The sequence below is a fragment of the Pipistrellus kuhlii genome, unplaced genomic scaffold, assembly GCF_014108245.1.
Source record: "Pipistrellus kuhlii isolate mPipKuh1 unplaced genomic scaffold, mPipKuh1.p scaffold_m20_p_3, whole genome shotgun sequence".
Taxonomy (NCBI): Eukaryota; Metazoa; Chordata; class Mammalia; order Chiroptera; family Vespertilionidae; genus Pipistrellus; species Pipistrellus kuhlii.
This window is the reverse complement of record NW_023425529.1, coordinates 36496609-36522718: the sequence shown is the minus strand read 5'-3', so window position 1 is coordinate 36522718 and position 26110 is coordinate 36496609. Positions and strand designations below refer to the sequence as shown.

Here is a 26110-nt window from a genome sequence, read left to right as displayed (position 1 = left end):
TCAAAATGTCCAAAATGTCCATAAAGTTTTACTCTGTCTTTAACATAAATAGTAATAGTTATTAATAGTAGTGATTGTTGGTTTTTGCTCAAACCAGTCTTTTTATTTTTATTTTTTTAAACAGTCAAGAAGAACTGTTATTTTTTAAAAAGTATATTTTATTGATTTTTTTACAGAGAGGAAGGGAGAGGGATAGAGAGTTAGAAACTGGCCAAATCAGTTAGGGCTAAAGTAACTTTATTGATACACATTTTATATACCACAATGTTCATCCATTTAAAGTATATAATTAATTGGCCAAAACCGGTTTGGCTCAGTGGATAGAGCATCGGCCTGCGGACTGAAAGGTCCCAGGTTAGATTCCGGTCAAGGGCATGTACCTTGGTTGTGGGCACATCCCCAGTAGGGTGTGTGCAGGATGCAGCTGATCGATGATTCTCTCTCATCGATGTTTCTAACTCTCTCTCCCTCTCTCTTCCTCTCTGTGAAAAATCAATAAAATATATTTAAAAAAATTATATAATTAATTCAATCATTTTTTGCATGTTTGCAAAGTCTGTATTTAGCATCTCCCTGACAATAGTAAGTTCTTTGTATATTAGGGATATTAGTACTTAATCAGTGATTTCTGTTGTAAATATTTTCTCCCACTTCTTTTATGGCATTTTTTGCTGTTCAGTTTGTTTTAATTTTGTTTAATCATGTTTAACAACCTCTTTGTAAAAAGTCAAAATAAGATAGCCTTTTCCTTACTACAATTAGGTTATAGAAATATTTATCTATGTATTTTACTTATTAAATTTAGTCCTTTGCTTAGTTTGGAATTTAGTCTTTTGAATTAGGTGAACAATGGATTGCATTTGATCTTTTTCCAAATGGCAGTCTTGTCCAAACGCCATTTATTTAAAAGTCTATCTTTTTTGTTTGTTTGTTAGTCTTCACTGAAAGAAAATTTTTTCCATTGATTTTAAAGAAAGTGGAAGGAGGGTAGAGGGGTAGAGGAGAGAAACATCAGTGTTAGAGAGCCACATCAATTGGTTGACCCCCAAGTGTGCCCCAATCCTGGTGGGGAACCTGCAACCCAGGTACATGCCCTTGACCAGGAATTGAACCAGAGAGCCACTGAGTCACTGAGTCACACTGACCAGAGCTAAAAGTCCGTCTTTAATGCAAAGGTTTGAGGTACTGATTTTATCATATACTAAAGTTGCATTTTCATTTCTATTTTGTTCCATTGATCTGTTCATTTGTGCACCAATGCCACAGTATTTCACTTTGTGCTGTATTTTATTATCTTCATAGTCTGTCTTCAGTGTGTTCCTAGATCTTGTATATTTACTTTCCCACAAATACCAACACTTTTAACTACATAAAAATCTTCAGATATTAGGGGCTGCTGAGATTTTGATGGTGTTGAGACATCTTAACAAGGGCTGTCTTTCTCTTTGTGTCTCAGCATTGTTTAGTAGTTTTCTGTATAGATTTTAAATTTGTCTTGAGTTTATGCTTAAGTATTTTATCTTTTTTGTTGCTTTTGTAAATGGGTTTTTTTGGTTTAAGCATTTGTTTTTATTGAGTTTTGGATGGAAATTATACTCCCCCTCTCCTATCCCTGCCCCATTAATATTTTCCCCCTCTTTTTTCTTGTTCTTGTAGTCCCCTTTTGTGTAATTAAGGTGGTTTTACAAGGGAAGGTGATTATACTTCATATGTCTAGGGTGATGCATGGAACCAGGTCTGAATATGTTGGGGACCAAGTCTTGGGGCAAATCCAAATGAAGGTTGAATTTATGGTTTTGTTTAATGAGTTGTATCACTCACTATGCACGCAGCTAATTCACTGGTACTTAGGGAGAAGTATATGTGACCACTTATCTCATGTAGTTCTGCTGTCAGGCTAGACTGTGCCTAATCTTATATGGATATGAAGACAAGACATAAATGAATCATGGGAGTAACTAGTTCGGCTTACATGTGGGCGCTGGATTCCAATTCTTATTAATTGCTGGTGACTGAAACCTCTGGTCTAGTACAGCCTCATCAGTAGGAATCAGAAAAAAAACAACTGTAATCCACTGAGCTACACTCATTGGAGGATTATAAAATTTAGTGTTGATGTTCATTTAACGCAGTATTCAGAAATCAATATCATATTTTAATGATGTTTTTTCATGGATTGTCAAAAGGTGATAAAAATGAACAAAAGGACTTTTGGAGGATCTGAGACTTTGCAGAATAGAAAAGAAATGCATACTTATAAAAATGTGATTTCTTTGTTTCCTTTGAGCATTAAAAATGCATTATTAAAGAATTAAATCTTTCTAATTTATTTGATCTTTTATCTTTTATAAATACATACCTTTAAAATGTTGAGTTGGTTTTTAAGCTGATTAACTACACTTGATTTTTTAAAAATAAATCTTTTAAGATTATTTCAAATACTGAATTAATAATTTTATGTTTTTCAACTTAATGAAGTTAATCACCCTTTATGGTACTTTTGGCTAGTGTTTTTATCTTCCCTTATCTATAATTCAGTGAGAAGTGTAATTTTTAAAAGAATTGCATTCAGACAAAGGTATTTATGCAAGTTTTAGACAGACACTTAGTCATAGCTATCGAATACAGTGAACAATATGAATTATAAAGAATGTGTATCATTTTTAAATTGTAAATGCATGGCTATATCTGCCAGCAAATCAATTTTTACAATCCATATATATTTCTTAAATATTAGTTCTTGAGTGAATAAAAATATTAAGGTTAAAAATTGCAATTCAAAATGGGAACAAAGTATTTTATTGCTCTGTAAGGTATTTTCTGCTTAATGTATATCATCCTGAATTATTATATTTCTTGGTATTTCTGTGTTAAGTTTGATTTACTTCTCACACTCTGCTTATATTTGCATAACTATCTCAGCAAGAGAGTTGAGTGCTTACTCCTACACAACCTTCTTAGCCAGAGCCATGGTTGTACCCAGCATTTGCTGGATTGAACTGCCATTTTGCCATATTTTAAAAACATGTCTTGCTCTTTGAAAATGCCTTGAATTATTTACTTGTGGTCATCATAGTCTCGCTTTTTGCTGCCTTTCAGTCTGCAGTCTTATATACAGAGCACAACCTTCCTGAAAGTCTGTGTACTGAGTGGTGTGCCAGTGACGAGGGAGGGAGTGATTAACTGTCAGGAGAGGTTTCTCAGAGGAGCTGACACTTGAACTGAGCTGTGAGGATGAGGACCAGGCAGAAAAGGGAAGGTGGAGATGAGCGAGGCACAGCCTGCGGTGTGGGAAGAGGCTGCAGTCAGGGTAGGCACACGTGGGAACACCAGATGCCAGTTGTGTACTGCACTACTCTATGGGCACTTCACTGTTACGTGAATGGAAGAATGCAGTGACTTAAGGCTATGTTTGCATCGGAGGGATTTGGGGCTTTTATCCGTTTCTCCCCGAGCTTGTGGCTGTCATCTCACATTAGTAGAATCCCTGGGTCGTCTCTGTCCCTGAACATGTGAGAACTCTGCCTTCGCTTGCCCTGCCTCCATTGTTCTGTGGAAAGCTCTCCCTGGTGCCCCAGCGATTACCATCACTTTCTTCTCCTCCAGAATGTGAGACCATAGTTCTGTTTATTTCACTGAAAATATTGGTTGAGAAAATGCTTTTGTGAGACTTAGTTTGTTTTAAAATATGTTTTTATTGAATTTAGAGAGTGAGGGAAGAGCGGGGGAGAGAGAAGCATTTATGTGAGAGAGAAACGTCGATGGTTGTCTCCCGTACACACACCAACCGCAGACTGAGCTGGCAACCTGGGCATGTGCCCCGATCAGGTATGGAACCGGCGACCTTTCTCAACCAACTGAGCCACACTGGCCAGGGCGTTTTTAATGAGACTTTAAAGGGAGGTTGTCAATATTAAATTGATTGAAGAAGTTATTTAAAATTAATTACATATTTATATTTGTCTTTTTATTTTCTTCCTCTAGTGTTCTTTTGAAGATGACTACATCCATTCCTTGTTAAAACCTTTAGAACTGGAATTGCAAAAGACAGTGCATACATACTGCGGGAAAATTTACAAAATATTTATCAAACGGCTAACCAAAAGCATCCAAGACCGCTATGATCGACCACCCAAGGAAAGGTGACTCTTGGAGACTACTAAGTCAAATGAATTAAACAAACAAAATATAGAGGAAACGTGAAGAAATAGTCTTGGATGAAGTGTTCAGGAAAGAATTATTCATCTTCAGAATAATTTCTTTTTCCTGGGGAAGTTAAATGAGCAATATATTCATTTAATGAAGAATAAATTAAAGTCTTGGGACTCCAATAAGAAGACATTTTTCATCTCTGACGTTTTATAATGTGATTTGCTGTCATTCCAGTATTGATGAAAATACTAAATTGTTTGTAGCCTCTAGACTTTGGTTGACTCTTAAGCTCAAGTGAGAAAGAATAGTGGAAGGGACGGGGTATATGAATGGAGAAAATGTACCTCATACACAGTGGGTTGCAAACTGTGAGTATAGCAATAATTTTGCCAGCACTAACCTCACTTTAAATGTGTGAGAAAAACGTTTACAGGAGCAGAAAAGATTCTGTTTCTAAAGAAATGTGATATAACCATTGACAATCCATGTGTGCCTTCATAGATTTCATCTCTGTTTTAAAATCTTTTTTTTTTTTGACAATCACATTTAAAATTATTTTTAGATTACAAGTAAACTGCATGTTTAAAATGGCACTGTATAAGAAAGAGGGAAAACAGTGATAATTGTGTTTTAGTCTGTGTATGCTTGTGAAATATAGTATTTTCGTGTGTTTATTTTTAATCTGTCTTGCCAAACTCAGATCTAAGATCGTTAAATGTTTTGGAAAAAACACTTTTTTTTGTCATTTTAAATGAAGAATTTCAGCTTTACTGGGCATTCTGGAAGCAGAAAAAGAAATGATAATAAAATGAAAACCTAAATAGTAAACTATGTGATGGACCAAAATGCATAAGCTCTGTACTTCTGTGAACAGTAATTTTAGTTACAACAGAGCAGGAGAAGGTGGTCATTTAACTTTTTTTCTTCTACCTCAATAGCTTTGCAAGATATTTTTGAAGAAGCAAATATATAGAGCCTTAATTTAAACAACTATCTTGGATGATTGGGATTAAGAAAATTGTTACCTCTGACTACAGGAAAGTAGTTTGGGTCAATGTGAATAGCCTCCCTTTTTGAACATCACTTTAAGACAGTTATTTTTTTTTTATGTTGAAAATACAAAAAAAAAAAAAATACTTCTCAGTGTCCTTGACCTCTAAGTTTGGAGGGTATATAGAAGGTTGTTGTTAATGGTCCCCAAATAAGACCATTGCCTGTCTGGCTGCATTAGACTCTTGGGGAGAGCTTGTTGAGAATGGATTCTGGGGCTTCTGGCCCACTGTGTCTAGGATTGAGGTCTGCAGACTTTTTTTTTTTAAATGAAGAAATTTAAAAATTACACAGCGGAGAGAAAAATATGGTGGTGCTATTTGTCCAGATCAAGCACTTCTCAATATCTTGCCATATTTGCATCATCTATCCTTTTTTCTTTTTTTTCTAAAGTATCTTAAAGAAAATTCCAGACAGCATGTGATTTCACCACCATGAACAGTTCAGAAACTACAGTGACATTATACTTTCTCCATATTAAATGCATCTCCAGTCCTTAAGCAGATTCCCCTGCTTGTCTCCAGTGTGAGAATCAGGGTGCAGAAATGAGTCACATTATGATTCTATTTTTAATAAACATCTCAGGTGATTTTGATGTCAGCTAGTTTGGGAACCACTGGAAATCATTTTGCCAACTTGAAAATTGAAATTAGGATATCATAATCCTTAGCACAGTTGGTGGATTATAATCGTGATTCTGAAATATTAGACGAAGTACTTGGGGTTATTGACAGCAGATGAATTTGTATCTAAGTAAGTTCCTTAGGTTTAATTTCCTCAGTGAACAGAGAATCTCAGCCCCATGGGCTCTGATATGATTGGGACCGTGTAGAGTATGGTCGTTTAATCCAGCTGGGCTGTATACCCTGGTCTCACACATGTGGCTTATTTACACTGCCACACATTACACATTGTCCATCAGTTGGAAGATTCTTCATCTGTTTTATCCAGATCTGGCCTGATTGGGCATTTTACCATAAATTGGTTTATGGTGAAAACTTTCTACTTATGGACTATTTTACCTAAAACTTAGAATATCACAGGAAGTCCATAAAAATATTAAAATGAGTTTTCTGAGTTTATCTTTAGGTAAGGTAACTTTTTCCTTGAGGATTCTCAAGAAATGCAGCTCTCAGCATTAATGAGGTTAAATTATAGAACAACTTAGAGAATATTACATTTCTTTTTATAAAATAGTATACCTATGCAGTTTATATAAATTACATTGTATATTTTTTGAGTCTATATGTTAGAATAATTCTGACCTCAGAACTATCTCTGGGCTACAGTATTACCAAAGTGAATTGACTAAAATATAGTCACACTTCATGTGTATGAACTAGTTATCTTAAAAGAATATGGAAGACTTTTAGAAATATATATTGTAATTTACATTTTAAGAAAATACAGTCCTGGCTGGTTTGGCTCAGTGGATAGTGTTGGCCTGCAGACTGAAGGGTCCCAGGTTCGATTCCAGTCAGGGGAACTTGCCTGGTTTGTGGGCTCGATCCCCAGTAGGGGGCGTGCGTGAGGCAGCTGATCAGTGATTCTCTCTCATCGATGTTTCCCTCTCCCTATCTGAAATCAATAAAAATATATTTAAAAAAAAACATATACGGTAATCCCCACGTGAAGAATAGTTCAGAATGTATTAGGTAACCCAGTTGCCTTTGGATGCGTTAGAGCCTGAAGTAATATTACTGCTTACTGTTGCTCTCTCATCCTGCCTCCAATTAGATGTTAGTGGTGTAATGGGAAGAAAATGATACTGTGAACTAAGTCTGTGTCCTCTTCCTGGTTTAGGGATTCCAAGTTTATTGTTTAATCTTTCTGACCTTGGGTTTGCAAGTAATCGATACGCCCTTCCAAACTCATGAGATCCAGCAGTCATGAGTTAGGAAGTTTTGCGACTCGAGAGAGAATGGGTTTGAAAACGTTCTGCATGGCGTCTGTCATGTACATCAATCAGCGTTCCTGTGAAAGTTCTGCTTTGCCCAGTCATCCCCTTCAACTGAATGGTTTCTGACATCATTGTATCTCCAGTAATAATTTGCTTATATTAGGTAAGGAAGAGTTTTTAAGAAGAGAAAGCAGAGAAAAGAATGATATAAGTGAATGATCAAAAAAGAAGGAAAAGAGAGGAAGTGAGAAAAGGGAGGAAGGATGGGAATGAGAGTGAGAATGGCAAAAGGCAGAGTAAGAAGAGAGGGAATGAGTATGGATGGAGCGATGGAGAATCGAGATGGAGCGATGGAGAGAAGTGGTGTGGAAACAGGCGGAGTTGTAGCCCCCACCCTGTGCCCCTGCCGCTCGCCTTCCTCCTGTGCAGTGCGGGCCCTCAGGGTCAGGAGGTGCTGGCTTCATGGAGGAGGCAGCACGGCTCCCTTGTTAGATTTGTTGATGCTGGAGTTCATTTCCCAGTCACTCTACTCACTTATTTAGAGCTAATGATTGAACATTATTTTCATTATTATTTTCTGGATCCCAGTTTTTGAGGTAGGGCCTTTGGAAACACAATGACAAGCATCTTCCCTTAACATTTTCCTTTAGTCATTCTGAATGTCGGATCATGCAAGACCACAACACAGAGTCCTGGGAGAGGCTAGGGTGGAGGGATGGTTTCGTTAGGTGTGAAGGGGCCAGGAACTTACTGCATCGTTTTTCCAAGATGTTGTTGATAGGAAGCCAGGCTTGGGAATCATTGCCCTCCCTTGAGTGGCAGCTTAAACAGTCACATCTATTGATTCCTCAATTGCGTATTTTCAGTGGAGCCGGTATGAATGGATTCAAGAGAACAGGAGAGAGCAGAAATATATTAAAGGCAAAAACCTTAAGAGAGAGTACTTTTCAGTAGTTTATATTGTACTAGTAAGTAAGACGATGGTGCTGAGTGTCTTTAGTAGTAGTCAGGACCTCTTTGAGGTGTTTAGAATGACTGTGGATCTGTTTTTTTAAAATAGCTTTTTTGGTTCCTTAGAGTAAATTAAGAAGAAAAGTAGGGGAGCAATATGTCAGGTGTGGGGTGAGTTATCCATTTATTAAATGTAATTTTAAGTGTCTTAAAACAACCGCCTTTTAATATTTGATAAAAGTAGATTAAAGAATTATTTGTATGTAACAGTTACCTTTTTATACACTGCCAAAGCAACCCTTATTTGCCTATTAAATTCTGGCCGAACTGTTCTGATGTTTGTTGTTTATTAATTCATTGAACATGAAACTAGATTTTTTTAAAAACTAAGTTATAAAGTTACATAAACTTAAGACAACTCTAAAAGGTGGTACAAGAATGTTCTTTTATAAAACTGAAAAGGAATATGATGTTAAATCAACTCTCTAGCAATAGAACCATGAGGAGAACATGAAATAGCATATTGGACTAGGCAATTTAAAGTTGATTATAAATCAATGTCACACTTATTTTTAAATGGAAAATATGTATTGTCACCTCATCTATCAACAATTCCAAGTGTCTAATGGGATTTATTTCTTTAGAATTATCTGTAGACTCAGTTTTAAAACAGAGAGCCATTGAAAATATATGAAGAAAAATGAAAGATTCTCTCACCACTAATTCTGTGAGTGGTATTTGGAGAATCTGTGGTCAGACATTTTGAACTGAAACTTAACTGATTTGGAGCCATTGATTATGCTTAGTATATGCATAGTCTGAATACGTGAGCATATTCACACACACACAACACCATAGCAACTGCGTGTAAAAATTGAACACAGTGTAACCGTGTATGTTGCGTAAAAAGTAAATTGACTTTGACTATGATGGAAAATAGCTATTTTTAACTTTTGTATAAAATCTCTTCAGGGAATATTGGAATGTTGTGCTAAAATAATTCAGGTCTTGTAGGATAGCTGTAGAATACATCATTTATTCAAAATTGAGCAGAACACACATGCTTCGTATTCGTTTTTTGAGAGCTGGACCAATGGTTTTTGATGGGTGCTATAACAGAAGATCTATGAAGGAGATGGTTTGCACCTGTTCCCGAAATCAGACACTGGGAACTGTTGCAGATGTTTCCATTTTTTTTACAAGCATTTTGCATAAATGTTTTAATAATTTGGGTAGAATGTTTGTAAAGCTGCAGAAGGCATCTGGTGTACTGTGATATGCAGAGATTACTACCCTTAAACTGCTTTTTACCCTAAAACATTGTGATTTTAGAATAATATGGATGTCTTCCTCCAAGTATTTTATGTATCTTGACATTTATTGAAAGGGGAATATAAGATTATAGATGCCACTATTACCTGAGAATAATGGAAAGTTGCTTTGGTTTGTTTTGGGTGAGTTCAACTCATCTTTTTCTTAAGAAACTGTGTTGCTGTTACTAAAAAAACACACATCTCAATAAATGTTTCATTTTTCCAAATGATGTGTCTGAGTTATTCTAGAAATCATAAGCAGCTCTGGGATGTTTCGGGTTAGGATGCTTGATAACTACGAGCAAACTTTTGGCTTTATTGGCATTTTCTTTCAGGGTCTTTAAAACCTGGCCCACTGAAACTACCTGTGCTCCTTCCAGCAATCCCAGTCTGTTGCCATGGCCACAAACACTTGCATAGCAAAGTCCAGCCTCCTTACTGAGAACCACCTCTGGAACTGTGGTCATGTTAATACCACCCCTCCCCCCACTTTTTATCCTCTTCACCCTCTCACCACCTCATCCCCCACCCCTGGTACAAAACAGGAAGCTTTCTGTCGGTGAACTAAAACAAAGTCCTTCAATTAAGCACTGTCCCTTTTAAGTGGTACCAGAATCCTAGCTTCTTAGTAGTTACTAACTATAAGGACCTCTGTGGTTTGGAGGCAGAATGTCTCAGCCACTGGGATATGGCACACTCCTCTGGCACAGGAGTGAATCCCATCATGGAAGTCTGAGGCCTCAGGGTGGGCCTGTTGATGAACTGGTCAGTAATGACAACATCACCCAGCTGAATCTGCCCTCAAGGAACCGAGAGCTGTGGTCTCTCTGACAGGAGTACAACCCTCCTTCAGGGCCTGGATGCTCGCCTGAGAGTTAACTTCTGAAGGCATGATGGTATGCTGCCTCCCATGCCTTGCAGGGAGGACGCAATCAGCAATGTCTGTCTTCCCCAAAATTAAGGCATCAGAAGGCTTGCCAAATGAGTATCCACATATTTCTTGGTTCATCCTAAGATTTCTGGATCAAGCCTGTTTGACCAATGATTCTAATCTTCATAGCAGTAGTGGTGGCACCTGAGGCCATATCTGCGCTGGGAGGAGGTGCTGGGTAGGCAAGAGGACAGAGAAGCAGAGCCTGTGGTACTGTATTTCCATGTATAAGATGCTATTTTTCCCCCCTAAAACCGTTAGACTGAAAATCCAAGGGGCGTTTTATACTTAGCCGAGGAGGGAGCCTTATGAGTGCGTAGCTGCCCATACCTTGTCAAACAGGTGTCCTCCAATCACAAACCTTATTGTTACTGACATGTGTTGATGCATGATTGGAGTTGTAGGTGGAAAGTGCGCACATGCAACAGGAACCTAAGTGTTCTGAGCCCATAAAGATGTAAAAAATAAAAAGATAAATACCGGTAAGTGATTGTCTTACTCTGCAAAATTCAAACTGAATATAATCAGCTATGCAAAAGAGCATGGAAATAGAGCTTCAGAGAGGCAGTTTGGACCTCCTCCACTGAGTGTATGATCAGACAGTGGGGAAAAGAGGAAGAACAACTCCTTAAGATGCTAAAAAGAAGGCCTTAAGAGGAAAACCAGCAAAATGTTTAAAATAGTGATTTCTTAATTTTGGGATGGAAAACTGGGGAGCATCTTATACATAAGGGCGTCTTATACGTGGAAAATATGGTAATAATTTAAACAATTTTGTACAATAATCTACCAAAAGACATAATTCTTATATATCAAACATAGTTTGCATGTAGCAAAATCTCCCAGAAGTAGGATATTGTTTTCTCAATCTTTAATAAACTTCTTTCTGAATTTGTACATCAAGACCAAAAACAATCATGTATTCAGAGGATTTGAATAATCCAATAAATAAGTACCATGTTTTATATCCATATTTATAGAATTTAGTAACCTGCAAATAAAACCTTCATAAACTTGTGTATTAGGTAAGATTACCTAGGATGAGAATTGACTACAAGTGACAGAAATCCAAAATAATGGTGACTTAATGATAGAAGCTCATTTCTCTATCGCATCAATATGGTTGTCAAGTCTAATTTGGAGTTTCCACTGTGCTCAGGGACTCAATCTCTCTCTTGCTCGCTCCTTTGTCATTTCCCAGTAAAGGGCTTCTTCCAGTGGTACAAGAGTATTTCTGCTTCCATTTAGCATGTCTACTTTCAGATTGCAGGGAAGAAGAAACAGGAGGAAAAGAGCCTATCTCCAGCTTTCATACAATTTTTGGGGAGTATCACAGATTACATTCCTTGGGCTCAACACCTAGCCATGGACTCTAGCTGCAATGGAGGTTGGGATATTTTCACATGTTCTTCATATGGGCCCAGATAAAATTTGTCATGTCAACTACTGCTGCTGAAGAAGAAAAGAATACATATTAAGGGAAAGCAATCATTGAGACACTTTGCACATCTGAAAATGTTTTAGTTTGTGTTTGCCCTATTGAATAATTTGGCTGTTTATAGAACTCTGAGCAAGTTGTTTTTCAAATTTGCAAAACATTGGTCTATTGTTTTTAAATTTCCTATATTGTTTGTATTAGGTTTCTCTTGGGGGGGTATATTTATATCTATATAAAATAAGGAATTGGTTTATGCAATTATGGAGGCTGAATAGTCCCACGATCAATTGGCCACAAACTGGAGACCCAGGAAACTGGTGCTGTAAGTCACTCCAAGTCCAAAGGCCTGAGAACCAGTGAGAATGATGGTGTAAATCCCAATCTAAAATGAAATCAGTATCTCAAAGCAATACTGGCATTCCCATGTTCTTTGCATCATTATTCACAATAGCAAAGACACGGAAACAGCATAAGTGTCTGTGGATGGATGAATGGATAAAGGAGCTGCCATATATATAATCTATAATAAAAAAAAGCATAATATGCTATTTAGTCCAGATGACCTTCCTGATGAAGCCAGGGCTGTGAGGGAAGCACGGGTCCTGGGTGCCAGAGAGAAGCCAGTACCGGCAGCTGGGGGAAGGAAGGCCTATTCTTGCATGAATTTCATGCATCGGGCCTCTAGTAGATATATATAAAATGGAATATTATTGAGTCTTGTAAAAAGAAGGAAATCCTGCCATTTGTGACAAGATGGAAAAATCACTGAAAGACAAATACTACATGATCTTACTTATATGTGGAATCTAAAAAGTTTAACTTACAAAAGCATAGAATAGAATGGTTTTTACCAGAGGCTAGAGGAAACGGGGAGATGTTGGTTAGAGATTTCAAAATTCTAGTTATAAGTAGAGTAAATTCCCCCTGGATGGGTTGGTTAGAGCAGTGTTCCAAAACACCAAGGTTGAAGATTCCTTACCCAGTCAGGGCATATACAAGAACCAACCAATATATGCATAAATAAGCGGAACAACAAGTCAATGTTTCTCTCTCCAGTCAAAAGTAAAGATTTAAAAAAGTAAATTCTACAGGTCTAATGTCCAGCATGATGACTATGGTTAGAGATACTGTATACTTGAAATTTGCTAAGAGTGTACTACACACACGAAATGGTAACTGTGAGATAATGGATATGTTAGCTCAATTGTGGTAACCATTTCACACTGTCTTTATGTATCAAAACATCATGTTGTACACATAGAATACATATAGTCATACTTCCATAAAGCTTGGGGCAAAAAAAACATCCCAGTCCATATGCAGAAGGTAAGATGAGATATTCCAGCTCAAGCAGTAAGGCAGGGATAAAAAGGCAAATTCCTCCTTCCTCCACCTTTTGTTCTATTCAGGATCTCAGTGGCTTGGATGATGCCCTTGGGGAGGGCAGTCTATGGAGTCCAGTGGAAGTGCTAATCTCATCCAGAAGCACCCTTGCAGGTACACCGGGCAAAAATGTTTAATCTCGGAGACCCCTTGGCAGAGTAACTGTGTACTTAACCATCACATTCTTGAGCTCTTGGGTGTGGCCTGATTTTCTTTCTTGAAACTGATCTCTTTTCTTCCTGGGGTTCTTTTTGTTTCATCCTGCTGGGGAAGGGGTGGAGTCCTGGAAATTCATGGTGATGCACTTCCCTGTGAGCCTTTTCCTGTCCAGTGTGCTGGGGACTCACATATTTTGATTTGGACCATTGGTACTTCATTTCTTGAAGAAAATTGTGTTGAGTATTTTCTCTGTGCCTTTTGTCTTTCTTTTTGAAATACCCATTTTTCAGCCATTGTATGGCCTAGATTAGTTCTCTAAAAATCTGGTCCTTTTTCCTCCTATTTTTTATGTTTAACTCATCTTCCACACTTCTATTTTGTTTTTCATTTGTCTTCATATTTTTAGTATCTGAAAAACAGTTGTTTGCTCTCTGAATGCTCCTTCTAATAGCATCTTGTTTTTTTGTTTTTTGTTTTTTTCCCCCTCAAAGATGCACTGTTTTATCACCTCAAGAAAACGAATGGTTTTTGCATGATCTCAGTCACAAAGTTTCTTTTTAGTCTTTGTTTTGGTCTTTCATGTCAAGTGGAAACTTCCTAATGTCTGGTGTCCCTTGAAAATCTTTATCGTTCTTAATATGAGGCCCTGGGAGTTGAGGAGAAGCTCTGTGGGTGGTTAGGATTTATCAGCTGGTGGGCTTTACTGTAGGGTAATCTGTGTTGCTTTCCTATGAACTCCTGATTCAGTCAAGATAGATCCTTTTTCTTGGCCTGATTGGGCTTCTCAGAAAGGAACTCTCATTTATGTAGTGAGAGCCTGATTTACCTGGTAAGTGGGGGAAGGGGACTATTGCCTTTGACTTAATTCATCCTTCCCTGGCTTTTTTGGTTACCGTATTTTCCGGCGTATAAGACGACTTTTGAAACGAAAAAAAGTCAACCGAAAATTGGGGGTCGTCTTATACGCCAAGTATATCCCGAAAAACGTCTGGATATGCCCATAAACCAATTTTCCAACTCGATCCCGCTCACAATGCTCCTCTGCCTAGAAAAACCTCTTATCATCTCAGTCAGTCACAAACAAGCGTTTTCTGCAAGTTCTTCATGTAATTTTCTTTCCAGATGATGCCATCATTGTTAATGTTCTCTTTTGGATTTCTTGTTTCTCAGTCAGGTTCATGGCATTGCCATTTGTGAAGAGACCTTCCATTTATCGTATCAATGTATGGCATATTACAATATGCTCGAAAAATGTCATTTATTAAAAATTTAATTAAAAAAAGAACTGGTGTTGCCTTGGAAGTGGGGGGTAGTCTTATACAGCGAATATAGGCCTAAACCTATGTTTTAACTGTAAAATTAGGGGGTCGTCCTATACACCGGAAAATACGGTATGTGCCTCTCACCATCAGTAGAACCTGATGAACCAAATTCAGAGTCTTAGAGCCTTTTTGTTCAAACTCTGTAGCCAGTTAACCTCCAGGCTTCCACCATTGCGTAAGAAACAAAGACTTGAAGGTGGAGGTGGTGGTGGGTGGGGTGGTGGTGAGGTCTCACAGCTTCAGCTAATTTGAACTTGTGGGGTCTACAAGTTCTCCAACTTTGCATTTTGTACTCAATTCCTGATATTGGTCCAGGATTCTTTGATTCAGAGTTCATTTGTTTTCAGTTTTTTTGTTTGTTGCTGCTTTCATTCTCCTTTCCTGTTTTCTTTGCCCTTTGTCCTTGTGGGTTTATGTCTCTTGTTTTATGTTGTTGTGGAGGAAGCAAAGGTACATGCTAGTTCAATTCACTATGTTTAATTTAGCAATTTGTTGTTTTAACGTAAGGAGTTTAAGTTATCTTTTCTATCTGTTGCTTCTCATTTTACTTCCTGTACATATTCAGTGACTTTTAATTATATGTAGGAGAAAAATTTAGCTAAATTCTGGCAGTTTTAAGCAATATGTGCTAGGAAGCTCCTTGCCCTACCCCACACATGAGTTTATTCAAGGAGCTAAGCCTTTCCTAATATGGAACTTTAAGTATGATGTTTTTGCTTTATATTTATTTATCATCTCATGAAATCTATTGATAGTTCTAGGAGTTAGATAGTACCATCTCCACTTTAAACAGGTGGAAAAGGAAGACAGTATGTTATTTGTCTGAGGCAAAGCGACTTAACAAGTGGAGAAGCAGACTTAGTACTCCTATGCTTAACCTCAAAGCAACAGGCACAGTTTGCATCCTTTTGCCTTTGTTGTTGCTGTTATTCTCCCTTTTCCTATTACTATATTGTCTTTTTGGAGAAAACAGTTAACTACTGAATGAATCACTTAATTTTCTTTCTAAAGGAAATTTCTCTAGGTATTTTTTCCCCTATTAATATCTTTTCAAATTATTTGAAGTGAGCAATTTGAGGTGGGTGCTGTAATGTACGTTTTACTACCCAAGACTCCAGGAGGCCAACTTAATCTCACTTTTCTTTTTGCTAGCACTACATCCACAGTTCTTCTTCTTTTTTCTTTTTTTAAAGTAGTAAGATTTTTTAAAAAAATATATATTTTATTGATTTTTTACAGAGAGGAGGAGAGAGAGAGTTAGAGAGTTAGAAACATCGATGAGAGAGAGACAGCGATCAGCTGCCTCTTGCACAACCCCCACTGGGACATCCACAGTTCTTTATTAATATGCTACACTACACAGAAAATTTAACAAAATGTTTATTTTTAAAGAATGGTCAAGTCTGCCGATCATTTACCAACGTTCTTATACCAAAATATCATCTGTAAAATTAATTTCTGAAATTTATATAGATTATTGAAAACATGTGCCCATTTGTCTACAGAAGAACACAACCTCTCCTGCAAAGCAAAAAAAGCCCTGGCGCCCAGCTGGTTTGGCTCAGTAGATAGAGCACTAGCTTGAGGACAGAAGGATTCCAGGTTCAATTCCAGTTAAGGACACATGCCTGCATTGAGGGTTTGATCCTATTGTGGGGCATGCAGGAGGCAGCCTATTGATGATTCTCTTTCATTATTGATGTTTTTATGCTGGGGTTCTTTTCCCAGCCTTACAAAAGTTTCAGCATTTTGGGGAAAGGGGCTGCATGTAGATGATCAAAGAGTCCATGGACAAAGGTAGTTTTGAAAGGCATTGGGGGTCAGAGGAGCTTCAACTGAAGGAGCTAGAAGACTCTTCTTGTCTCAGGACCCTGTGCTTTTATTAAACACAATTTTTCCCAAGGCAAGGTGGAAATACAGAGTTTACAGAGATTGTCAGTTTTGGAAATAGCCTACAGCTGTTCAGGTGTTTGGCCAACAGGAGGCAATAAAATGGGGGAAGTGCCATTTAGCCATTTTCGACAGGTAAATTACTTATGTGGCTCACCTTTGTTGAGCCTCCCAAATCCCACCAACCTTATGACTTAACTCTTGTAATTATTACATGCTGGAATTGGTTCTGGGCATTTCTATCTTTCTCCCACTCTGAAATCAATAAAAATTTATTAAAAAAAAAAAAATCAAAACAAAACAAAAACACACACAAAAAAGTCCTGGTAACCACTTTCCCACCCAAGACTAACCAAATAGATTTGTATATAGTCACAAATATCTTTGATCTTTATTTGGAACTAGTGGCCTGGTGCACGGATTTGTGCACATGGAAAGGAAATTAAGTAGAAGGTGGCTGGTGGGGTGGGACTGGGGGAGGCAGGCTGGGCATGCCCTGAAGCCAACCTCCTGCTGCACCTGGGGTGGTGCCGTGGCTCGAAGGGCATTGGTGGAGTGAGCAGGTCCCTCTGACAGGTGGGGTCCCTCAGCCTGGCCTGCAGGGATTGGGCCGAAATCAGCTCTCCAATATTATTACCTAGGGTTTGTGGAGTGCAAGAGGGCACTCTGCAAAGCTGCTGTCACACAGGCTACGGAACGCAAATGCAAGTGTGCAGTAAACCAGATTTGGGGCCAGCAGTGCCCAGCAACACCATACCCACAGCCAAAGGTGGAATCGCCTGGCCTCACAAGGAATCGGGCTCCCTCCTCTCTAGTTTTGGGGTGTGTCACCTGAGAACTGCCGCTGCCAAGTCACTGCAGCTCAGCAGCTCCTGCATTGAACGTCTGCCCCCTGGTGGTCAGTGCAAGTCATAGCAACCGGTTGGAAGGGGAGAGGGACACTTAGCATATTAGCCTTTTATATATAGATAGATAGTTTTAGAAAACATTAAGTATAAAATTTTTATTGTAAGTTCCTTTTTAATTTTCATTGACTTTTTAGAGAGAGAAAGAAAGAGAGAGAGCAATGTGAGAGTGCAACATTGATCAGCTGCCTCTTGCACACCCCCAATTCGGGATATAGCTAGAAACTGGGACATGTGCCTTTGACTGAGAATCGAACTGGCAACCATCTTGGCAACTGGATGATACCCAACCAACTGAACCAGGCAGCCATTAAAACCCCAGCCTTTAGATAATGGAAAGTGGAAATCACTTTGAGGCCTGTTATGTCAGTCTCTCCCTTTGCAGAATTAAGATTTATATATCCATTTTTCCAGGATGAGAAAAGAATCTATGAAGAAATGTGAAGGTGGTCAAAAGTCTGAAAATTTATCCCTATTCTGTCTCATTTAAAAATAATAATATTTTCAGACATGTGTTCATTGTCTCAGGGAATAATTTGGGTCCTTTTGCGTGCATATCGTGAAGAGAAGGTCATCATATTGATGCCAACCAGGCTGAGTCCCATTCATTCCTACGGTGGCTCCTACTCAATGTTATCATGTAAACATATACTTTTTCTTTTTTAAACTATATTTTTATTGATTTCAGAGAGGAAGGGAGAGGGGGAGAGATAGAAACATCAAATGATGAGAGAGAATTGTTGGTCAGCTACCTCCTGCACACTCTACACTGGATATGGAGCCTGCAACCTGGGCATGTCCCTGACCGGGAATCAATCCATGACCTCCTCAACCACTCAACCCTCAACCTCTGCGACACACCGGCTGAGCTGGGACACTGGTGTTCACTCTGGGTTTCTGAGATGAGCAGAATGCTATGTAGGTCTGAGCTGCACACGTTTTCCAGCTCCACTGTGAAGAAAACAAGGCAAAAGGATCAACTGACATATGAATAACATATTACACAACAGAGCTGGGTATGTAATGGATTACATTACTGTCAGGTACACTTGCCCAGCCCTTCTGATTAGCCCGCTGAGCCATTTTACTTCTCTTTCAATAACTCCTGCTGAGTTAATGCAAGTGTGGGTGGGTTTTGGAGTTATTTTCAACAAGACAAATGATGAGAGCCTCACAAGCAGTGCCCATAATTCAATTATTGGTAATTAGGCAGTGCTGACCTAAGGAAAAATCATCCTGAAAGACCTTGATGCCTCCCTGGATGCATCAGCATTATTGTCAGAGCATCTGCCAATTCCAAAACATATGACTTATCCCTCATTTTATTATTCTGCGGTCATCCTCATTGAACCTGGAACATGCAATTGGTGTCCTGTTACTCTGTCTTTCATCTGGCCACAGAAGGAGCAATCTGAAAGTTACAAATATGCCTCAGGAGTGTCATACTGGAACAGGCATTAAGAAATCCCCGTAATTTCTGCTCTATCTGCTTCTATGCCGATGAAAAGAAGCTCTTTCTAAAAATCTTGATTGTGTTTGTTTGGCCTGTACTATACACTGGGCTTTCTGTCATCCAATAATTATCTTATATAATAAAAGGCTAAATATACAAATCGACCAAACGGCAGAATGACTGGTTGCTATGATGTGTACTGACTACAGGAGGGCAGACACTCAATGCAGGAGCTGCCCCCTGGTGGTCAGTGTGCTTCCACAGGGGGAGTGCCACTCAGCCAGAAGCTGGGCTCACAGCTGGCGAGTGCAGTGGCAGTGCTGGGAGCCTCTCCCACCTCTGTGGCAATCGGATATACCCCGAGGGCTCCTGTGAAAGAGTGCAGACTGGGCTGAGGGATGCCCCTCTCCAACCCCCCCCTCCGCCTCCAGCAACAGTTCATGAATGTCATGCACCAGGCCTCTAGTTAAGCATAAAAATGTATGCCACTTCTATCCAATATGATTTATAAAGTAGAGAATTATTTTCATATATGTTATTCCTTTCACCAAGGAAGAGATTATTCCAGCAGTTTATTTTTAGTCTTGAAACTTTCTAAAATTTTTGATGTATAAATTTTATTTTGTTATAATTTGGAATATCTGTCTCAGTTTCAGGAATCCTCCAGACAATTTTGTACATCTTTATAGTCACCTGCTCCCCAATTTTTTAGTTTAATTTTTATTTCCAATTAACTTTTGTGTATGTGTTCTACCCCATCATCAGTGTAATCTCTTCTCAAATTTTACTTATGGGTCATTTTCTTATTTTAATTATTCTCATTTTTCTATTCTCTAAATGATATTTCCAATAGCTGAAGTCACTGAGAGCCTAATTTCTTCTTTCTGCTGACTTTTTGCTCATGGTGGTTTGTTTTGTAATTTTGGATTATGAGAGCACGTTTGCCTGAAATTTATATGTTAATTTATTGTTTTGATGTTTCCAAAGTCAGAGACTGAATTTGAATCCCAAGTGCATAAGGGTAGGCCTGTTCTTATGAATCTAGTGGGGAAGGGGGGAGATTTTTATTTCAAACACCCTGGCTCTGTGCCAAGGCAGACAGATCTTCGTGTGTTCCCTCTTTGCTGGTGGGCAGCCCTTTTCTAGACTTCTTTTCTCTGAGGGTGAGCAATTCATGTGGAACTTCAATTCCAAATCCCTACCTTTTGCAAGTTCAAAGCCTTATTTCCTGTCCCCAGGCAACCATTAAAACCCAAGCCTTTAGATATTGGAAAGTGGAAATACTTTGAGGCCAACTGTTTTTTGGTGTCAGTCTAAAATGATGGGTTATCACTTGTTTTTTAGTCTTGACCCTTGGAAATTTCCTTTACATACACACATACATACATACATACATACATATATTTATTTATTTTTTTATACATGTTTTATTGATTTTTTGAGAGAGGAAAGAAGAGGGATAGAGAAATAGGAACATTGAATGAGAAAGAAACATCATCAATCAGCTGCCTCTTGACACTCCCTACTGGTGATCCAGCCTGTAACTCAGGCATGTGCCCTGACTGGGAATTGAACCAGTGACCTCTTGGTTCCTGGGTTGATGTTCACCGCTCAGCCAACATCAGCTAGGCTATTTTATTATTATTATTTTAATATATTTTATTGATTTTTTTACAGAGAGGAAGGGAGGGAGATAGAGAGCCAGAAATGTCGATGAGAGAGAAACATCGACCAGCCACCTCCTGCACATCCCCTACCCGAGGATGTGCCTGCAGCCAATGTACATGCCCCTGACCGGAATCGAACCCGGGACCCTTCAGTCCGCAGACCGACGCTCTACCACTGAGCCAAACCGGTTTTGGCAGCTGGGCTTTTATTTATTGATTTAATTTTTAATGAATTCAGCTATGCATTACAAAGGCTGGCTATTAATATTTCACTCAGTTTTTCTGGATATCTTATGAAAGAATTTTTATAATGATCTGGCCTACTATTCCTTTAAATTTCAAATCCTACCTACTTGTGTCCCAGAGTTTTCTCCCTGCCTTTTCTCTGAAGCAATGTAATAATAAAACCTACTGTTTATGGAAGGTCTTTTATGTGCCAAGTGCTTTATATCTGTGATCCTACTTGGTTGTTATCTTTACTGTAACACTAATCACCCTCTATAAATAGGACCCTGTTAGTCTCTGTATTTACCCTGTATGTATCCTATATAGTGGTGTGATATTGTGGTTTATAATCTATATAATAAAAGGCTATTATGCAAATAGACTGAATAACCGAACAACCAAACAACTTGTCACTATGACATGCGCTGACCACCAGAGGGTGCATGTGGAACATGAGGGAGGGTGCATTGGCAGCAGGTTGCAGAGCGTGGAACATGGTGGGAGGGCGTTGGCCGTAGTGAGATGGTGGAGTAGGTGAGCAGGGATGCCAGACCAAGGCAGGGCACTGGTCGCTGTCATTGGGGAGAGCCTCTGGTAGTTCCTGAAAATTCTTTGCTTCCAAGCGCTGCAGTCCTGCCTGGCAGTTGCACCTGCTGCTGGCACCAACCCAGCTCACGCCCACAGCTGGCACCAGATCTGCCACTCATGCCCCCTGCTGGCACCTGGCACTGGTCCCAAACACTCGGTGCCATCAGCAGGTGCGAGCAGGGCTAGTGCCATCAGTGTATGGGAGTGGCAGCAGCTGGAGCAGGGCTGCTGGCAGACAGGGGAGTGGGGCAGTGGGCAGGAGGGTCTGGGCGGGGGTATGGAGGATGGACTGAGACCTGCCCCTGTGCCCACTGCAGCCTCAAGGCCTACAGTTCCTTTCAAGGTGCATGAATTCATGCACTGGGCCCCTGGTAAGAAATATAGATTTAATAAATAAATGTGTATATGTATATCTTGTTTGAGCTTCTAAAGCCCTTGGAATTTCCTAAGCGTTGAGAGTGTCAAAAAAGTGTCTTTTGTGATGTTAATGAGGTGACATTTGGACCCCGCCTAAGGATGAGGCTGGCTGCCAGGAGAACCAATCAGGGGTTAGAGGGTTGGAACTTCCATTCCCACCCCCTTGACATCTGGGGAGGAGAAAGAGGCTGAAGGTTGAATCGCTTGGGGATCTTCAAAGATTTAATTAATTATGCCTTTGATATAAAGTCTCCATAAAAACCCAAAAGGATGTGGTTCAAAGAGTGTCTGTGTTGGTGAACGGGTGGAGGTTTGGAAAGAGTGGCACACCTAGACAGGACATGGCAGGTCTGTGCCCTTTCCCCAAGCCTTGCCCCATTCATCTCTTCCAGCTGGCTGCTCCTGAGTTACATCTGTTATAATTAACCAATCATGTAGTAAGTAAAACATTTCTCTAAGTTCTGTGAGACGCTCTAGCAAATCAATTGAACCCATGAAGGGGGTCATTGTAACCTCCAATCCATAGCTGCTGACAGCACAAATGACAGCCTGGAGTTTTGATTGGTGTCTGAAGAGGGAGGGGCGGTCTTGCAGGACTGAATCCTTAACCTGTGGGATCGGATGCCATCTCAGGGTAGATCTTTCAGAAGGGAGCTGAGCTGTCGGACACCCAGCTGGGACTGGAGAATTGCTTGGTGGTGTGGAGAAACCCCCTCCCCCATGTTGGAATTGGGTGCAGAGCTGGTGATCAGAGTCAGAATATTAGATGTGGTCATCATGACATGTAATTATTTGTGTGCTGTCTTATTTTCCTATTCTGCTAAAATGTAAGTTCATAAGGATAGGAACCCTACCTGGTTTTTCATTGAACTTCTAGTATCTAGGGGACTAGATCCTTGTGAGCACTTGAGAAGTATTTGCCATCTAGATGAATGTAATCTATGCTGCAGGTGTTATTTTGCCTATTTTCAGATGAGGACTTGGGCCCAGGGAGGTGAAGTGACTTGTTCCAGGTTATGGTCATGTGGTAAAGAGCAGATCCAAAAGTCCATCCCCCCCCATCATTTGGAAAGCTACTAGTATTTCATTAGTTTTTAAGAAGCCAAGGGGAATAGCTGAATTACGAAAGTAGTTTGATTAAATGATAACCGAAATAATTCTTTGCATCATTAATTTCAAATTATATTTAATCTCAATAGAGTTTGGTGATTTATATTATATAGAATTAAAGACATTTCATAGAGTCAGCATGACAGACTAAAACTTCTAAACCCTATAGATGATACTTTGTCTAATTTCTGAAGTGCAGATATCATTTGTTTTGAAAACTATATTTTTGGTTCTCACTCCGTTCATGAGAAATACTAAATATTGTTGTGCTTTATTTCTTCCCTCCCTTACTTCTCTAGTTCCCTGATACAAAAGAGAAGGTTGGCATACTATTTTCTATTCTTAACAGCCTCTAAAGATTCTAAAATAGATAAAAATTGCCTGGCTTTGACTAATCTCCTAGTTTTCTACTTAAGACTGTATTTCTAAACTGGAGACTACTGTCTGCAATAGAGGCTAAATTGTCAAATTGGTGATCAAAGTCAAGTGAATGTTGCTAAGAATATCCATGACCTGCAGAAAATACGCATCCAAAATGAAGGTCTCCCAGTGGAGGAGCAGATGCTGCATGCTGAGTAGAAAGGCCATTTTGCATCTTTTCAGGATAAATCTGTCTGTAAGCAATTGTAGGTCACCACTGCCGTGGTTCATTCTCAGACAGAAGTGGAAATAAATTAATAGGCGTGTTCTCTGAGTATAAAGACTTTGACCTACCAGGCCTTTTCCAGTTTTGTGCTATGAAGAAAGTGACTCCCCTCGTCTCAAAGAGCAGCTTTCTGTAGGGTCTGGAAAACATTCTTAGACTTTTAATGGTAAATTTAAAAATGTTGCCTACAGGGTTCTGTATTATACAGCTGGGGCCAAAATCCGAGTCCGTTTCCCAGAGAGCGCGGAGCCTGGATTACTGGAGGGGTTCTCAGGGCGGCCCGCCTGGAGAACAGCTTTTTAATCTTCCCGATCAGAGTGCGGCTTTGCTTATGTTATGTTGTAGGTCACAATGGAATACAAGATACTTTGGTGATATAGATTTCTTTTTATACACAAGGAGGTGTAAAAGCTAATATTTAGGGGAAATAATCTCTCAAAAATAGAACGGTTGCAAGTGAAAGTATAATTTGAATATGGTTGTTCATTTGCATATACCTCTGAATGCAGGGCATGATATGGTTGGGAGTGCCTAGACGGCAGGCAGGCATTGCTTATCATTTTCTATCTTCTCACCTCGTCAGAGCGGGATGACCGTCTTTGGAGACATTCATCCAAATGAGCAGACAGACAAGCCTCTGCTTGCACGTGTTTGGACACAATAACTCCCCACCACACGTGTGAGCGAGTCTGTGTCAGTTTTGACACACGGAGGCTCTTTCTTCTCCTGAGTGAACGTGTGCTCTCCTCCCGCTTCCCCGGGCCCGGCCTGTCCTCTGGGGCCTCCCAGGACACTTCTGATCCTTCTTCCATGTCTAAAGCGCTTTGGAAGTTTGAAGGGTGAATACAATGACACAATGTTTATGGCAAGCACTGAACCCCGAAGTCCGATTCTGACGTCTTCCTTGGAGGACTTGAATTTTGAAGAAGCTTGTGTTATGGGTTCCCCCCTCCCTCATTTGAGTCATATTGATCCTGTAATCAGCTAACATCCGATTGACCTTTTCACATGCTCCACCCTGTTCTTCGGTAGTTGGATCTGGAAGCTTGCATGTCTCCCTATTAAATCTCTTGAATGTAGCCTATCATTTGGCTTACCAGGATCTTTATGGGTTCTCACATAATATAGTGTCACTAGTGACCCTCTCAACCACTTTATGTCACCTCCATTCTCACCTCTCGTTGCTTCCACCTCACACACTCTGCTCCATGAACACTGCCAGGAATATAATTCTTAGAACAGTCCGCACTTTATCTCAAGGGGAGTCATTGCACGTATTGTTCCGTGACACTTCCTTTTCCTTTTTATTGAAATTATTGCTTATTCCTTATGACAATACTGCCAAGTAGATTATATTAATCCTGCTTTATAGCAGAAGAAAGTACGACATGAGACACGGAACAGAGTTGGGATTGAGACTCAATCAGGCTTGTGTCTAAGGCGGAGAGCCCCTGAGAGAGACTGGTAAAAGCCATAGCTCCCTTCCCAGCAAATGCACATAAGCCACAAATCAGCTGGAGTGCTTTGTTATAAGCTACAGAAGCAAATCTGGCTTTGGAATAGGAGGGGAGTCTTCATGTTCTTAAGATCTTGGTAGCCCATTGAGCCCCTGGGACTGCTGTGAGACCAGGAATGACATTAGTCAGCCATGGAAAAAGCCAGGCCCACCCTGTGGAAGTGTCTTGTGAGGACTTGAGCACTGCTGTTTCTGGGACTCAGTGCTGTTGAAACCTCTGCCGCCACCACATAACCCCACAAACCTGGTCCTGCAGCAGCAGTGCTGATACCTGCTGACATAACAAACGTGGACTCATAGCGGCCGCCATCGTCACCACAGTGCCACTGCCCAGCGCCTGCTCCGAGGGCCTGGGACCTGGGCAGATGCATGGGGCCCGGGCTCAGAAGGGCCCACACTTGCTTTAGTGCCCACTGTCAGTATTTTGAAATTCTAGGTAAGTTGTTTTTTTTTGGGGGGGGTGGGTGGGTACCTTCTTTTTTTTAAATGTCTTTATTGATTACAGTGTTACACATATGTCCTTTTCCCTCCAATTACCCCTCCCTCATTTGAGTCATATTGATGGGTTCCCCCCTCCCTCATTTGAGTCATATTGATCCATATGGGTTCCCCCCTCCCTCATTTGAGTCATATTGATCCTGTAATCAGCTAACATCTGATTGTCCTTTTCACATGCTCCACCCTGTTCTTCGGTAGTTGGATCTGGAAGCTTGCATGTCTCCCTAATAAATCACCACACACACCCTTCATCTAGATAAGTTTTGAATGAGGGATCCACATTTTCATTTTGACCTGGCCCTACAAATTATGTGGCCTGCCCTGACTGCACACTTTTAAAAATATATATATTTTTATTGATTTCAGAAAGGGAGAGGGAGAAAGATATAAACATCAATGATGAGAGAGAATCATCAATGACTTCTTATTGCACACTCACACTGGGGATCGAGCCCAAAACCCGGACATGTTCCCTGACTGGGAATTGAACCCTGACCTCCTGGTTCATAGGTCAATGCTCAACCACCGAGCCATGCAGGCCAGGTGACACACTAAGTCTTATAGACCTACCACCGATCCTACACGGACACCATTCA

The 26110-nt window shown here is 39.8% G+C and overlaps 1 protein-coding gene and 1 pseudogene across 4 annotated transcripts in view; one reads left to right on the top strand and one right to left on the bottom strand.

Annotated features, from left to right (window-relative positions):
* The window catches only part of GXYLT1 (glucoside xylosyltransferase 1), a 33817-nt gene extending 28837 nt beyond the window's left edge, over positions 1 to 4980 (top strand). For all 4 annotated transcript variants that reach the window (XM_036459105.2, XM_036459103.2, XM_036459104.2 and 1 more), the window contains one exon: positions 3985 to 4980. In XM_036459105.2, coding sequence (XP_036314998.1) covers positions 3985 to 4146 — 162 coding nt within the window. In that variant the 3' untranslated portion in view covers positions 4147 to 4980. The remainder of the gene's footprint in view (positions 1 to 3984) is intronic.
* Positions 4981 to 9884: 4904 nt separating this feature from the next.
* Positions 9885 to 10451, bottom strand: LOC123653072 (annotated as a pseudogene).
* Positions 10452 to 26110: the final 15659 nt, after the last annotated feature.